Here is a 15,220-nt window from a genome sequence, read left to right as displayed (position 1 = left end):
GCTCGGCTTTACCGCATGTTTTGGTCAGCCCGTATACAGATGGCGGTGTTCGGGAACTCCATAGCCGTACTATCTGAGATTCTTCTCCGAAGGGGTTGGAGCGGGCCGGAACCACCACTGTCGTCGATCGCAAATGTGTTTAAGAGCTGCTATAAGGTTAGCCTTGATACAAAGTGGACTCACAAAAGCCCGAAACGAGGCGAGCAAAAAGCTAATTGATAACTAGCGCGCAAGACAGGAGCAATGATGTAGATCCCAACGAATGAGCATTGGGCTGCTCACAGCAGATCTCAATATCCAAGAACGCACCATTCGCTTTAGGTAACACCTTCAGGCTTGAGTACAAGGTGTTGACTGAACTACAAAATTAACGTGATGACGAATAGTACCGCGCTAGCTTGTAATGATGAGCTTGGAAAGAGCGCACCTTTGTATATAACACTGTTGTCCCATCGTAAGACCAGACCACACTCAAGTACCCAACTCACAATATTCCCTTTATCATGGCACGTCTCTTCCTCCAAGTACTACTTGCTGCCGCGAGTCTCGTCGCTGGTCAAAGCACAACATGTCCAAATGAGGTTGCTATCTACAATCAGCAAGACCGTACCATGAGCACGATTAGCAGTCAGTATAGTCTTTATCGAAAGCAAACAAGACCGTGTACTAACATATGCCACAGGTTGGTTCCTAGTTCCTGTCCCGAAGGACGCTGTGAAGAAGGCTCTAAAGGAATCGTTCTCGAGTTTGGTCAACCTACAAGGACTGAACCTGCTATCTCTCCCGGCAGAACTGAACTTCCCGGCTGGCATGCACCCCGTCATTGTCAATGCTGGAGCAAATACCGACATCCGTCAGGGTGGTCTCCAGCTTGCCACAGGGTTGATGACTGCCAGCTCCATGATACCATATGTCGGCATCGGCAACTCCCAGACGCCACTCAATGCACCGCTTGTATCTCTCCTGGCAGGCGTAGACCCGGTGACGCAAGGCTATGTATTCGGTCTCATACCTTCTCTGGTTGGTAAGTAAACGACATTCGTGTACTGATATCAGTCCATCATAGCTAATGCTCAATTGTATAGCGACCATAGGCGGCCTTCTCACTAGGATCGGCGCTTTCCTCCCACTAAACGCACCGCTCCAGACATACAGCGACGGCTCTTTCGGCATCAATTCAAAGTGGGCACAACTACCCAACTCTCTTAGCGGCCCAGGTCTGTACGCCGAGGCTATTGATCTCAAGTTCGTCAGCGAGCCCAATCAAGCCATGCCCAAGTACTCTCTCGATATGTGGAAGAGCATGTTGAACCAACCTCTCATGCTCGGCAGCGTTGGTAGCCTCCTTACCCCCAAGTGCCAGCGCAACACCCAGTTTTTCAATAACGCCACGGCACAACCGACTTTCCGCTCTGGTAACGTAACGCTAGGTCCTTCGGCAGGTGTTGATGTACTCACTGCTACTTTACAAAAGGCCAGTCCGGATGGTTCGGGCTTTTACCAGAAAGTTTATGGCTTCACTGCCTGTGCGCAGACCGTAGGCTATGGCGCTGTTATTCCGCTAGGGGAGGACTGTGAGGAGGCTGCGCAGGCTGTTAAGAACACCCCTGGAGCCTTGTGAAGAGCAGTATTAGATCAGATAATGTTGACGAATATTTTATAATATCCACTCTTCTTTCGTGGGTGACGTGCTAACCAAGTTTCAATGCGATGTTTGCCGATTGAGACGGGAGGCAACTGCCGCGGTACGAAGATCGTCACGTCATTACAGTCTCGTTTCCAAACCTGTCGCTTTCACAGTGCACACGCGTCTTTTCCTTGACTCACTAGCCACCCTCTTCATCTTCGTGCGAACGTACTTGTTTCGCGATCTGTCAGCCGGAAAAATCTCCGGTTCTTCTGAGAATAAAAGCTCGAGGATGCCGAGTAATGAACGTACTTTGCCATGCTGGGTTAGTGCAGCTGATTAGCACGCAAAATCTACGTCACATTGACCGGAGATGTCCAACAGCAATCGTGGGTGGCCTCTGTTTCCAGACTATTATGCGTTTCATGGTCTTTTTCCTCTGTTTTTCCTTGCGGATTTGATGTCGAACCTATATGGATGCCTGCTACCTGTCGTAACTTCACATCATCATCTCATTGTTTGAACCACACATTACTAGGAGAACTGAGTCAATTTTGAGCAATTGCAAGTCCCTTTTGAATTACGCGGCAAGAGACTAGTGGCTAGTATCATGGTTTCGGAAGACAACACAACCCCTCCATCAACATCGAATGCAGATGTAGATCTCGAAAATGGAAGGCGATCAAGGCCAAGGCAGCGAAGCAAATCGACGTCTGAATCATCCTCGGATTATGAAGAAGAAGAGAAGGATCTTCATCATGACGGTCACCGTCCATCGCGGAGAGAGCTTCATGAAAGCATCTCGCGCTCACGCAGCACACGGAGCTTAGCACGAGACAGGACAGTAACAGCGACCGCGAGTGGTATGAACCAGCCATTGGGCGACACAATTTCCAGGCGCGACACAATACTTTCACGAATTCGTACACGACCGAATGTTGCACCATTCTCCCATCCTCTAGCACATCAACAGACGAAAGCAGATGTGCTGGTAGACTTCGATGGCGATGACGACCCATACCGACCGATGAATTGGCCTACTAAGAAGAAGGTGACTACGACGCTGATGTACGGCTTTACGACTATGAGCGCGACATGGGCATCTTCTGCATATTCGGCTGGCACACGACAGATAGCAGCCGAGTTCAATGTTGGAAATCAGGTAGCTGTGTTGGGTACTACGCTCTTCCTCTTCGGATTCGGCCTTGGTCCGCTATTGTGGGCGCCACTCTCCGAAGTCTATGGGAGACGACTAGCAGTCTTGACGCCTATGCTTGTCGCGATCTGCTTTAGTTTTGGTAGCGCAGTAGCAAAAGACTTCCAGACGCTAATGATTACTCGATTCTTCGGTGCCTTCTTTGCTAGCGCACCAGTCACAAATACTGGTGGTGTCTTGGGAGATCTTTACAGTCCCGCATGGAGAGCTTTGGCGATGGCCGGCTAGTAAGTTGTGCCTATACGAAATGCATGTGAGACATACACTGACTTCGTATTTTCAAATCTGCAGTGCGATGGCAGTGGTCGGAGGTCCATGTCTGGGACCTATCGTATCGGCGGCCTTTGTCGCCAATCCTTCATTAGGCTGGCGATGGACCGAGTACTTTACCGGAATTCTTCAAGCAACTATTCTCGTCATCGACGTTCTCTTCATTGACGAATGCTACCCACCAAAACTTCTCGTCTACAAAGCGCGTCGCCTGCGCCATGAGACAGGAAACTGGGCGCTCCACACCAAGTTCGAAGAGTGGGATGTTAGCATCAAAGAGTTGTCTAAGAAGTTCCTTCTACGACCGATACAACTTCTCATGACACCCATCTGTTTTCTCGTAGCACTTTACGCCAGCTTCTGCTATGGCATCCTTTACATGCAACTAGGTGAGCCCAGGGCGTAAGAAACATATGCGAGACATACACTGACTTTGTATCTTCTTTTTTGCAGGTGGCATTCCGATTATTTTTGGGGAAATAAGAGGCTGGCCAGCTGTAAGCGCGACACTGCCATTCCTGGGCATCTTAGTCGGCGCGATAATCGGTTGCAGCATCAATGCCTATAATCAGATTCTGTACAACAAGGTCTACCATGCAGCTGGAGATCGCGCGGTGCCTGAAGCACGTTTGCCGCCGATGATGCTTGGATCTGTACTCTTCTCCGCTGGTCAATTCATCATGGGATGGACTGCGGATCCACAGTATCCTTGGATCGCTCCTGTCATCGGTCTCGTGTTGATGGGAACCGGTTTCTTCACCATCTTCCAAGCTGCTCTAAACTACTTAGTTGACACTTTTACATTGTATGCAGCGAGTGCAGTAGCGGCGAACACCTTTCTTCGAAGCGCTTTTGCAGGCGCTTTTCCATTGGTTGTCACGCCATTATATCATAACATTGGAGTTGGTCCCGCAAGTAGCATTACCGGTGGTTTCGCAGCACTGCTTATCCCAGTGCCTTTTGTGTTCTACATATACGGGAAACGGATCAGGCGGTCAAGTAAGTGGAGCCGTGGTAGCGTGTTCGATTGAGTAACGGTTAGGGAAGTATGTCGATAATATATCGATGATTGTACTTCTGTAATGTACCAGGTCGATAAAACTTATTCTGAATTAAATTTGTCCCACATTGACAGACAAAAAACCCCGAAGGCAGAAGCTACTAATTTCCTGTAGAGTTTTAATGCAGATTAAGATGTTCAATTTCGTGGTACATTATGGTAAACCCAAATACAACTTTAGTGATGTTTTACCGAAATGGGATAGGAACGAAGTGACCCTGAATGGCTTCAGTAATACATAAAGTGGCGAAGTGCAAGTAATCGTAAGGTGAAAAGCCAATTAGATATGACATACGCATCTTCGCCTGCTCCTTGCAGAGCTTGCACTAGGCAACAGAATTCGTGCTCACACCATGCTTCCTCACACGGCGGAGACAGAAAAGGATCCGGACGTCGGCATAGGCCAGTATAACAAGCTGTACTTTGAACGAGAGCGCATCGAAGATACTTAGTATTCACGATAGCTCATGCCGGTTTCGTTTTCTCTATAGACAAGTAGGCAGCACACGATAACTGGTCCAATAAGATGATCCAACGCCATGCCTGGGCATAGTTGACAGAGTGCAGTACATTTTTGGTCTAGTTGCTGCGATGAAGAAAGGAACAATGCTGAGTCACAGCATTCACGACTGTAATGACGTGCTAGCGCGCCGTTCTACTCCGACGCGTCTCAGACATCTGCCATCCACTAACACTTGCACTGGCATAAGCTGGATGATGTTCACGTACGCGCCAGATCACACTTAGGTCATCACGATTTTTACTTGTCAACTGACGTTCTTCAGCAACATGTGTTCCAGAATTGCGGTCTACTAGAAAACAGGATAACGGAGGGGACCGTCCGTGACCGAATGGTGGCATCGTCTAAGTAGATACACATCGGTTCGAGATGCAGAGATGAGGTGTCGAATAGCTTCGAATTCTGATAGGACTCAACAAAGCTGGAGCATACGACATATGTGTACATTTTGTGAGCAATGGTTCGTGCATTGCTTCTATATGTTCACAAACTCGCTATACTTGGAACGCAACGCCTTCTCTCTTTACCATGGCCTTTCCACCACTTGCAAATCCAGTACCCTCACTCCGGATCTCCACAAGTCCAGGTCTGGGCGCCTTCTCCTTTTCTTTGTCCTTCTTCTTCTTCTTGCCATCCTTAGCGTCCGGGACTGTAGTGAGATCCGCATCACAAACATAACAGTGTACAGTCTCCGGGTCAGGTCCGTCGTCGTGTGCATCTCTCTGATGGCGATGTTCTGGCTTGAGAAACTTGTCAACACATGGCTTGCAGAGGACGTGGCCGCATGGTATAGCTAGCATGGCTTTTGTGCTATTCGAGAGCGCTTTCTGGCAGCTGGGACATGTGCGGACAGACTTTCCGGTATCGGCTGACTTCTCTTCGCGGAAGTTGACGCTCGTCAGGCTTTTTAACGACAGGCTGTGCGGTTGGTCAGGGTGGCTAGACGGGCATATAGGTGTCTGCCTCGCCTTCTCCGCGCTTGTGTGGTGTTGATCGGGGGTCTCGCCTGGGACCCAGAAGCTGGGTAAATGACCCTTTGCTGCTTTACGTTCGGCGTCTAATGTACGTTTCGCCTTGCTTTGCTCTTCGTCTGCGATGCGCTTGAGCTCTTCTTCGTCGATTTCGAATTTACGTTTCGTGCCTCTGGTCTCTCCAGCCTTTGCATCCTGCTCCTCTTCTACTATGATCTTGCCGCCCTGCCTTCCAATGACTCTTGCTGATGCGCCTGCTTTGACGGAAAGCCCCATCTGAACAGCCTCGAATTCCTCGACTGCCCGCAACCGCGCTTCCTCTTCTTCTCGAAGCTTTAGATCCTCATCCTCTAGCTTTTGGCGTTCGTTGATTTTTTCTAGCCTTTTCATTTCTTTCCGTTGAGCCAAAAGATTGGTCATGGCACACTCGCGGCAGAATAAATCGCCCTGTGAACAGCATACTGGGTCTACTGAAGGAAGGAGACATAGCTGGCATGAGCCAAACGGTAGAAAAGAGTCACGAGTGAGACGTGTTGCCTGCGAGCCCCACCTATCTTTGAGGGCATTCCGCTCGTAAGACGTGAAGATGGTCTTTGGAGGCGGCATGTTGAGCCAAGTCTAATGTGATAGAGTCGCGAGTCGCAGAATGCGAAGTTTAGACGCGACTTTTCGTGATGCAATCAATAGAGACGGCAATCCGGGTGATAGTGCCAGGCTCAATCACACGATGGCGTGCACCAGACTTGATGATGTGCACGTCTAGTGTTGTAAGGTATTGGGCTCGTGTTGTAGTGATGGAAGAGTGAGTGCTGAAGGCGGAAGAGCCAGCCACTCGGCGCACGTGCAGGCCGCAACGCCGCTAATCCCTGTCGCAGAATTCCCACTCCCTGGCGGCGGTGACGTTGGTTGGTCGCAGCAGCCAGCTATTGGGCGCGAAATCTTCACATGTCGCCGTCAACCCCACGACAACCCCAATGCGACCAGAGGAGCAGCCGGAGGCTCCCAGCGGGCCATGGCGCGCGGCGTCCGTCTTCACCATGGGCGCTGTCGGCCTCTTGTGCAAAGGTTTCCTGACCGGGCTGAGCAAGGTGGAGACGCACGGAATGGAGGGCTTCTTGAAGCTGCTGGACGAGAGGGAGGACCCGGCGAGTAGAGAGAGGGGCCTGATTACTGGTATGCCATTGCAAAGCAGGTAGAATGCAACAGGTACTAATGAATGCTCAGTCTCGAACCACATCTCCGTGTACGTACGTTTGCCGTAATCTCGCACTCGCAAACCATGGATTCCGCTTATACAATTTGGACAGAATGGATGATCCGATATTATGGGGCATACTGCCTCTCAGCTACATGTTCAACCCGGACAACCTGCGCTGGGGACTGGGCAGCTACGACTTGTGCTTTACCAACAAGTATGTTCCCTCTAATAACATTGCAACATGGTCAACTAACGCCATACCAGAGGACTGTCAACCTTCTTCACCTTCGGGCAGGTTCTCCCTACACACCGATCGGCGCATTCTCAATTCGGCGGCCTCTTCCAGCCTACCATAACGCAAGCGATCCGTCTCCTCTCGCGCGGGCCGTTCTACGAGCAAGACGGACCAGTAAAGCCTACAACGTCTCTCAAGAGCCCTGATCTGATCGACCCCTTCACTGACGGCCACCTCACATTCTCTACAAATGGACAGGACACGTTTCCTGCGCCCTCAGCATATCTCAGCCGGCGGCATGCATGGGTACACATCTTCCCAGAAGGCATGATCCACCAAAGTGAAGACCGGATTATGCGCTACTTCAAATGGGGAGTATCTCGACTGATACTGGAGAGCGACCCGATGCCAGACATCGTTCCCATCTTCATTGAAGGTTTCGACAATATCATGCATGAGACGCGCACATTCCCACGCTTCATACCACGGCCGTTTAAAAACGTTCGGGTGACATTTGGCGAGAAACTGGATGCTGAAGAGGTGTTTGGCGATTTGCGCGCACGCTGGAAACAGATGCGCGCAACTGAGGAGCGGAAGGAGGGCCAACTCGAGGTCGGTGTGCTAAATGAAAAGCTCAAATACTCTCCAGAGGCTGTCAGCATACGCAAGGAATGCACGCGACGGATGCGGCAGGCAGTACTGGACGTTAGGCGGCAGCGCGGATACCCTGAAGATGACCCCAAGAACAGCCTCGCAGAGACATGGTTGAGAGAAGGCCCGGGTAGAGAGGGTCGCAAGGAAGATGGCAGCATCACAAAAGACACATGAGGCGCTTGAAGGGCATATTGTATTGTGCATGTATATGCGACTGCAATGTAGACTGCTATAGAGGATGCCAGGCAGACGCCTCGTCAACTTGGAAGCGCGGCGGAGTGTCAGATTAGATCAAGTAATTACACCATCAACGACTCCCGTCTCTGCGCGCCGATCAACCACAACCTCAGGCGACCGAGGGGGTTTCGTCATTGCGAACAGAAGCAGGCACCGCCATGCTGTTTGGACATGGCGGATGTGTCTCTGGCGTGCTCGTGTCGTCATCCACTGCTGGCTCCGCGCCCTCACCGAGACCTTTCCAAGGCGGACCTTGGGCAGGAACGATGAAGGTGACGAGGCTGAAGAGTCCAAGCCCAAATCCGGATTCACGGTTTTGTCGGGAGGGCGCGTAGGGCACGGGCCCCAGGCGCGGGCGAGAAAGTAGATAAAACCTGCGTGTCCCGCTCTTCGACAGTGGCAGATGCTTTCACCGCCCGCACCACACCAAGACCGAAGCAGCTTCATAGCGTCACCCAGGCTCGCTACAAGACCCAATTACCGCGTCATCTCTCCAAGGTCCCTGTCCTCCAAGCACCAGCCAATGGACAGCAACTGGGCCCCACAGTCGCCAGATTTATCTTCCTACTACTACTCCGCTGAGCAGCCTACTCATCCCCAGCATACAGGTTACAGAGGCTCCATTTCCCACGTCGCGCCGCCCTTTGCTCCGACACATCCTGCTCCGACACTGCAGGCCAACCCTGCGCCACAGCCTTTTATGCCTCGCGGCGTCAAGAAGGAGGAGAGCATGCAAGATGCAGACTACATGCCTGACGCGTCGGTGCCCGCCATCATGGCAGACGCGGGCAGCGGCCTCGGCGGGGCAGACACGCCCAACACCGACCACATCACCATCAAGAACCACTTCCCGGTCGCGCGCATAAAGCGCATCATGCAGGCCGACGACGATGTCGGAAAGGTCGCCCAAGTCACGCCTGTCGTTGTTTGTACGTACTCAACATTGTATCCGCACACGCACTTGTCTAACACTTTACAGCCAAAGCGCTCGAGCTTTTTATGATTTCCCTCGTCACCAAAGCCGCCGCCGAAGCCAAGGCGCGCAACTCCAAGCGCGTCGGCTCCATCCACCTAAAGCAAGCCATCACCAAAACCGACCGCTTCGACTTCCTCAACGAGATCGTCTCCAAGGTTGCCGATGCGCCGGAGAAGAACGAGGGCGACATGGATGTGGATGGCAAGAAGAAGAAGACTTCAAGCCGGAAAAAGAAAAAGGCGGAAAGTGACGATGATTTCTGAGTCGGACGTCGGCAACTCGCCATGGGCCTATAGCCCTTCTTCCTATGTCTTTGTATGCTCATGCTGAGCTCTTACTGTGCACATTCCAGGCGACGATATTACTGCTGGCCACCTCCGCGCGGTCTGTGACAACTGCCAGAAGACTGCACACTGTTCATGTGGCCAAAGTCCAACCTTCTGACACTCCAACTGGGCGTGGATTCGAAATACTGGTACCAGTACCTTGTGGATTATCGCCATACCTTTGCGTTGTGTGGTCATATATCTTGGTGGCCACAGATTACGGCCAGTCACGACGTTTATAGATGACGCTTCTGGCAGTCAAGGCGTTAACTATTCCGGGACATTGCATGGGCGGCGTTGTTTTGTTATTGCATGGATTACGATACCAATGAATACGGATACATGATTCTTCTCACTCGGTGCTTCTTCGCCCAGTCGTGTCGCTAACGGAACAATTGTGTCCGCGGTCCGAATACAGCGCAAGCGTCACAATCGCAGTTTACGCGGTGTGTAGCCGATGGATAAACAGCGTTGCGAGCAAAAGAACGCGCCCACCAACCAGGTTTTCTCGGTCCGCGCAATTTATCCGCCCATCTCCGCAGATCCCCACAAGTTAACGGCACCCCAGATACTCTTTCAGGAACAGGCCGTAGATCGGTTCCTGCGCCATCCCAGATGTATGCTCGTGTCTATGCTTAGCCTCATTTCCTTCCCTACATCCGTAATTTGGGGACCGTGGCAGCGGCAGGGTATTAAACATGCGGATACCCGGTGTTTTTGTTGGTCGTGGCATCGTCATACTCTCAAGCTGTCAATCGAAGAACGGTTGAGCCAGTATGATCTTCTCGAGGTTAGCAGTGCTCCTAGTGGGTGTTGCAGTGTCAGTACAGGGCCATGCAATTGAGATCGAGTCGAGAGCCTCTGGCAAATTTCGCCCCAACCCTACCAACGGCCACTGGGTCGATGCGTGGGCATCGATGCCTCAGCTCACAGAGCCAGCAAATTTGCCGCCTGCTCCATTCGTATGCTACGTTGCTCACGCACTATCGAATTTGTACTAACACCACGTACCAGAATCAAACAGGCGCTGTCTTTGTCAACTCTACGATCCGACAAACTTTGTACATGACCACCTCAGCCCACCAAATTCGCCTCAAATTCTCCAACGTCTTTGGCGGTTCGAACCTTCCCATCACCGCCGTCACGGTTGCCCTCCCTGTGAACCAAACCGCCGGTATCTACCAAGTCCAACCCCAAACTGTTCAAAAGGTTACCTTTGGAGGAAAAGATGGCATCAGTGTACCGAACGGTGCCCTCGCAGTGTCCGACCCGATAAATTTTAAGATCAAGGCACAGCAGATCGTTACCGTAACCATGTACCTTGCAAGCGGACAGACGACAAACAGCATCACCAGCCATCCTGGCTCCAGAACCACAAGTTGGTGGCAATTCGGCAACGCAGTCTCCTCAGCTAGTCTCGACATCAGCAACTCTACCACACAGTCCGCAGCACATTGGTACTTTCTTTCCTCCATCGAAGCCTGGGTTGAACCGCGTGTTGGCTCCCTGCTCATTGTTGGCGACTCTATCACTGACGGCCGTGGATCCACAACCAATCAAAACAACAGATGGCCCGACCTGCTCCTTGCGCGCCTTCAAAAGAACCCCTTAACCAAGTACATTTCCGCGGGTAACCTGGCTGCAGGTGGAAACCGTATCTTAGCAGACGGTCTCGGCCCCAATGCGTTCGGCCGTATTGATCGCGACGTCCTGGCGCATCCTGGTGTAAAGTATGCCATGATCTTCGAGGGTGTAAATGATATCGGAAGTGCACCTACAACACCCGAAGCGCAAGAGCAGATTTATCAAGGACTGATTCAGGCGTACGAGCAGATGGTCACCCTTATTCACGCCCACGGCATCCCTGTTTTCGGCGCTACTATCACACCTTTCTCTGCACCAGCCAATTTCACTCAACAACCTTACTCTGATCCTGAGCGCGAGAAGACACGTCAGCGGGTCAATACTTTCATCCGCACCTCCGGTGTTTTTGATGCTGTCGTTGACTTTGATAAGTTCCTGGCCGATCCCACAATACCGAGTCAACTCAACCCATTGTATGATTCTGGAGATTATCTTCATCCTAATCCTGCCGGATACCAGTACATTGCGGATAAATTCCCCATTCAAATTTTTGGCATGTGGGCGAATGGTGCGGATGAGTTCAGTTGGGGCATGTAATACGGCGGAGGAAGCCATACTGCAGTGACTATTGGGTTTTGGAAATATATATCGAAACGTGCTAGTACGATCATGCGTTAGCCGACATGAGTTTTTTATGAACATATACGTAATTGACGTAAGCTTTGTACTCAATGTTTTAGGTCACACGGGAAGTACTCGTAACTTGAACTCTGATACCAATATCGTGCGCAAGGAGATGTCACGTCGCTCTCCGTATACGTCTGCTGCGAGACCCTGCGGCGTCTCACAAGGCAAGTTCAGGCACGCAACCACATACCATCTTCTATTTGACTTTAATATTGGCGAATTCAGACGAACACTGGCTTGAAGACCAAGGTTTGGAAAAGTATCTCTAAGCACCCAAATATGTTAGATACTCGCTACATGTGCTGATTTACGGTTCTTCGGCTCAAAATCACCTCTTTACCTCCACTCAATTCCTCCTCAAAGTCACGGTAATGGACGTAATGCGATTACAGAGAACGAGGATGACGCCTAGTGAGCCGCGCCTAGAACAAGATTACGTAGTCACATGTAAAGGCCAGGTTTGGTGTTAAAACCAGACTTAGATTTCTGCTCGCTGATCGATCACCAAAAAGGCGTGTTCGTACGGAAGGATTTGGAGTTTCCAGAACGAGTCCTTGACTGGGACATGAGAGCCTAGTGTGCGCCTCACAGCGAAGCGAAGACTCGAAAACGCGACGTTGTGTTGAGTCGTTTCTGTAAAAAGCATCAGATCCATCGTGTGCTGGAGTTGATTTTCGTATATACATCAACAGGATATCGCTGTGTCGAAGGTATCTTCCCTAAAAGATGACCGAAGTCGCTACTGCAAATCGAACGCCGTTTTGAAACCGCCCGTGATCAGAGTTCCGTAATGATGATAACGCCATGCCGACAGCCCCAGAGCCATACATCCTGTCACCAGTTTGCGTGTTGTGTTCCTTACACAATACCTTGCGAGAACCTCTCCACGCCATTCTTGATCTCTCTCACAATCTCCACTGCCTCGTTGGTGCTCTGAGCTTCAAAGTCATATCTCTTCGTCTCCCTCTCTTTGAAAACAATGACTCGGAACATCTTTGGGTGCTTTTTGCTGACCTTGCTACCAACTACACTGCTGAAATGCACAGTCGTCGTCTTGCCTTGGCCTTCAATACCAAAACCACCACGCGCCCCAGTCTTAGACTCGCCAGGCATGATGTGTATATACTCGTTATCAAGAGCGATGATCCGCGATGTCGAAGAGGCAAAGGACATGGGTTGTTTGCGGAGAACAGCATAACGGCGGTAGTAATTCGTCGCAGTAAGGGCCAGAGCACCAGAATCGCCATTTCTGGCGAGTGGATGGATGAGACCTTGGCCGGAGACAGCTGCATTTGTTCGGTCACCCTTCTTTGTCTTCTTTGGCGCACCGCCGGTACTGATGATGAGAGGTGCATTGGGTGATGATGATCCAGGCGATCCTGCAAGCCCATAGACGCCGTCACCCACGAAGCGTCGACGCACGAGATCCAGATCCATTCGTGTGTCGAGAGCCTCCACAGTGCGGTCAGGTGGCGCTACTGTAGTGCTGCCACTCACTTTAAGGATGTACAAAGCTTTCTCCAAGCGTAAGTCGTGACATACTTGATCGAATATATCAGCAATGTAAGTGTCTGTAGTGCAGGGAATGTTAAAATGTTTCGTGTTGAAATTCTCGTCGGTGAAGTGGACGTTGACTGTTTTGGGGGCGCCTGTGCGGCTAGCAGCATGTGTTTGAGGTACCTTTGGTACGTCAGCAAGATTGCTGGTATCCTTGCGCGTCGCTGTCGGCGCAAATGAAGGTCCGGTAATGGGGTTTCTGAAGCTCTTTGCACGGCTTGGAAGGGGCTTCAGGGGCTTTTTCTCCTCTTTCTCGTCGGGACCGTCGATTTGCGATGCGACAGCACTGGCTGCCTCTTGACTATAGATCGGCGTGAGCTTCTCGTTCTCGCCAAATTCTCGTTGAGATGCCTCGACGAGTGCGAACTCGTCCCATGGCTTATCTCGCGCTCGAGGGCGCATACCACGAGCATTGTTTGAAGCAAAGTCTTTCAACGGCTTGTTCCTAGTCAAAGGCGGGAACTCGTCATCAACCTCGCCATCATCATACATGCGCATGACCCAGCGGTTCACATTCATCTGTTCAGGAGAAAGTGGCGGTTCAAGTTTCTCCTCTTGATAACGATGCAATGCGTATCCGATCGCTTCCGCGACAGTGGGGCCTTCACCTTTGTCGTTGAACTTTCGGATGAGCAGCTCTACAGGTTTCGAAGGCTTAGACGAGAATGGGCAGTAGAGTTTGATGTACAGAGGGTTCTGTTGAGCTTCGCTAGCAGCATTCCACATAGCAAAGCGCTGTAGCGGATTCGATGGCTTCTGCTCTTTGGCTCGAAGTGCTTGAGTCAACGCGCTTACTGGCAGTACAAAGCTGATTGGCCGTGGTGGAGGCAGTGCTTGCAGTGTTGGCGCAATGGGTTCTTTCTTCTTTTTCGGTGATAGGTTTTGGAAAGGTGTCAAGCCTGGCATTGTGGGAAGGTCACCACCTGCGGGAGAGGAGTCCAACGGGTCACCACCTGCACCGATAAGAGATGCGCTATCGTCGGATCCAGAGAACTCGGATGTGAGGGAGTCGTCTGATTCATCGCCTTCGTGTAGAGCTTCAAGGCGTGCGCGTGCGCCGACAGCCCCTGCTGTGTCTTCCTCAATACGCTTGGACAGCAACTGGCTTGCGCCAGCGGCTTTGCGAGGATTTACCCTCCTCTTTCTGAACGACGAATTATCAAACTCATTCTCCGAGGACATCTCACTGCTCGTTATGGTGTCTCTTCTTGGTCTGCCTTTGCCCGCATCTACAGCATCCAACGACCCTCGCCGCAATGCATCGTCAGGTGGCCGGGATGGGGATGTGATCATGAGCGAAGGTCCTTCTCCAGCTTCTGCCAACTCATTGCGTAGGGCTGATCCAGGCATGGGCGACGATCCGGAGCGCGTCCGTAGTGGCATCTTGGTGAATTTGATTTGGTTGGCCGGTCTGGCAATTTGTCAATTCAGTTCACGTGGCGTACGACGGTCGCCTACCTTTGCGAGTCGTCATCTTCATCGCTCTCGTCGCTAAGGTCACTGCTATCATCCTCCTCCAGCTGTTCCTTCCTCCGCCTCCGTTTCGCGTTCAGTGTAGGGCCCACCGTATCGTTGCTTCCCCCTCCAGTGACCATGCCCCCCTCCTCCTCATCTTCACCGAATCCTTCTGGCGACTTCAGGCCAGCTGAGCGCGGGGCCTGAAAGTATTCCGAGGTGATGGCCGTGGGTATTGGTGGGGAATAGGTGCGCTTGATGTCGGCGGCGTTGGGAACCCAGCCTGCAGCGCGGAAGGCGGGGCTGTTCAGGACGCTGGAGTCGACATTGATCAAGCGTTCGCCGACGCCGTCTTTAATCGAGGAGAGGTAGGCAGTTCGAAGCTGGTATAGCACAAAGCTGCTCAGGTTAGCTGACAAGTATGTCGCGCAAGTAACATGGGCTTACTCTTCGTTCTGAAGGAGCGACATAGTTGGAAGGTCAAGGTATCATAGTCTCGTAGTAGAAAGGTATGCTCAGACCAGCTGAAAGGGTATCATGAAGCCATAAAGGGCAGATGCAGTGAAGCATGTGGGGATGTGAATGTGTACCTTGGACCCTGGCTTGGCATCGGCCCTTGTCGCGGCGCGCGTGCAGTGATCTCATCG

At 51.6% G+C, this 15,220-nt stretch overlaps 6 protein-coding genes across 6 annotated transcripts; 4 read left to right on the top strand and 2 right to left on the bottom strand.

Moving 5' to 3' along the window:
- Positions 1-503: 503 nt before the first annotated feature.
- Positions 504-1,621, top strand: GT037_004676 (uncharacterized protein; the record flags this gene model as incomplete). The annotated part of the gene is made up of 3 exons (XM_038929723.1): positions 504-627; positions 683-1,024; positions 1,086-1,621. The coding sequence occupies 3 exons, from the start codon at positions 504-506 to the stop codon at positions 1,619-1,621; spliced, it is 1,002 nt and encodes a 333-aa protein (XP_038787995.1).
- A 616-nt stretch (positions 1,622-2,237) lies between these two features.
- GT037_004675 (msf membrane transporter) lies at positions 2,238-4,625 on the top strand (the record flags this gene model as incomplete). The annotated part of the gene is made up of 4 exons (XM_038929722.1): positions 2,238-3,070; positions 3,135-3,502; positions 3,567-4,112; positions 4,492-4,625. 4 exons carry the CDS (start codon positions 2,238-2,240, stop codon positions 4,623-4,625), a joined length of 1,881 nt encoding a protein of 626 aa, XP_038787994.1.
- A 562-nt stretch (positions 4,626-5,187) lies between these two features.
- GT037_004674 (zinc finger containing protein) lies at positions 5,188-6,270 on the bottom strand (the record flags this gene model as incomplete). Its single annotated transcript, XM_038929721.1, has 1 exon — positions 5,188-6,270. The coding sequence occupies one exon, from the start codon at positions 6,268-6,270 to the stop codon at positions 5,188-5,190; it is 1,083 nt and encodes a 360-aa protein (XP_038787993.1).
- A 269-nt stretch (positions 6,271-6,539) lies between these two features.
- On the top strand, positions 6,540-9,227 carry GT037_004673 (uncharacterized protein; the record flags this gene model as incomplete). Its single annotated transcript, XM_038929720.1, has 7 exons — positions 6,540-6,837; positions 6,889-6,907; positions 6,972-7,076; positions 7,127-7,878; positions 8,102-8,319; positions 8,386-8,917; positions 8,968-9,227. Coding segments are annotated over 7 exons (2,184 nt in total), but the record flags the coding sequence as incomplete, so codon positions are not given.
- Positions 9,228-10,066: 839 nt separating this feature from the next.
- GT037_004672 (sgnh hydrolase) lies at positions 10,067-11,471 on the top strand (the record flags this gene model as incomplete). Its single annotated transcript, XM_038929719.1, has 2 exons — positions 10,067-10,252; positions 10,305-11,471. The coding sequence occupies 2 exons, from the start codon at positions 10,067-10,069 to the stop codon at positions 11,469-11,471; spliced, it is 1,353 nt and encodes a 450-aa protein (XP_038787991.1).
- A 948-nt stretch (positions 11,472-12,419) lies between these two features.
- Positions 12,420-15,043, bottom strand: GT037_004671 (stress activated map kinase interacting protein sin1; the record flags this gene model as incomplete). The annotated part of the gene is made up of 3 exons (XM_038929718.1): positions 12,420-14,529; positions 14,577-14,972; positions 15,021-15,043. 3 exons carry the CDS (start codon positions 15,041-15,043, stop codon positions 12,420-12,422), a joined length of 2,529 nt encoding a protein of 842 aa, XP_038787990.1.
- Positions 15,044-15,220: the final 177 nt, after the last annotated feature.

This window comes from Alternaria burnsii, assembly GCF_013036055.1.
Source record: "Alternaria burnsii strain CBS107.38 chromosome Unknown 698, whole genome shotgun sequence".
NCBI classification, from domain to species: domain Eukaryota; kingdom Fungi; phylum Ascomycota; class Dothideomycetes; order Pleosporales; family Pleosporaceae; genus Alternaria; species Alternaria burnsii.
The sequence above is the reverse complement of the archived record's forward strand: the minus strand, read 5'-3'. Positions and strand labels throughout refer to the sequence as shown.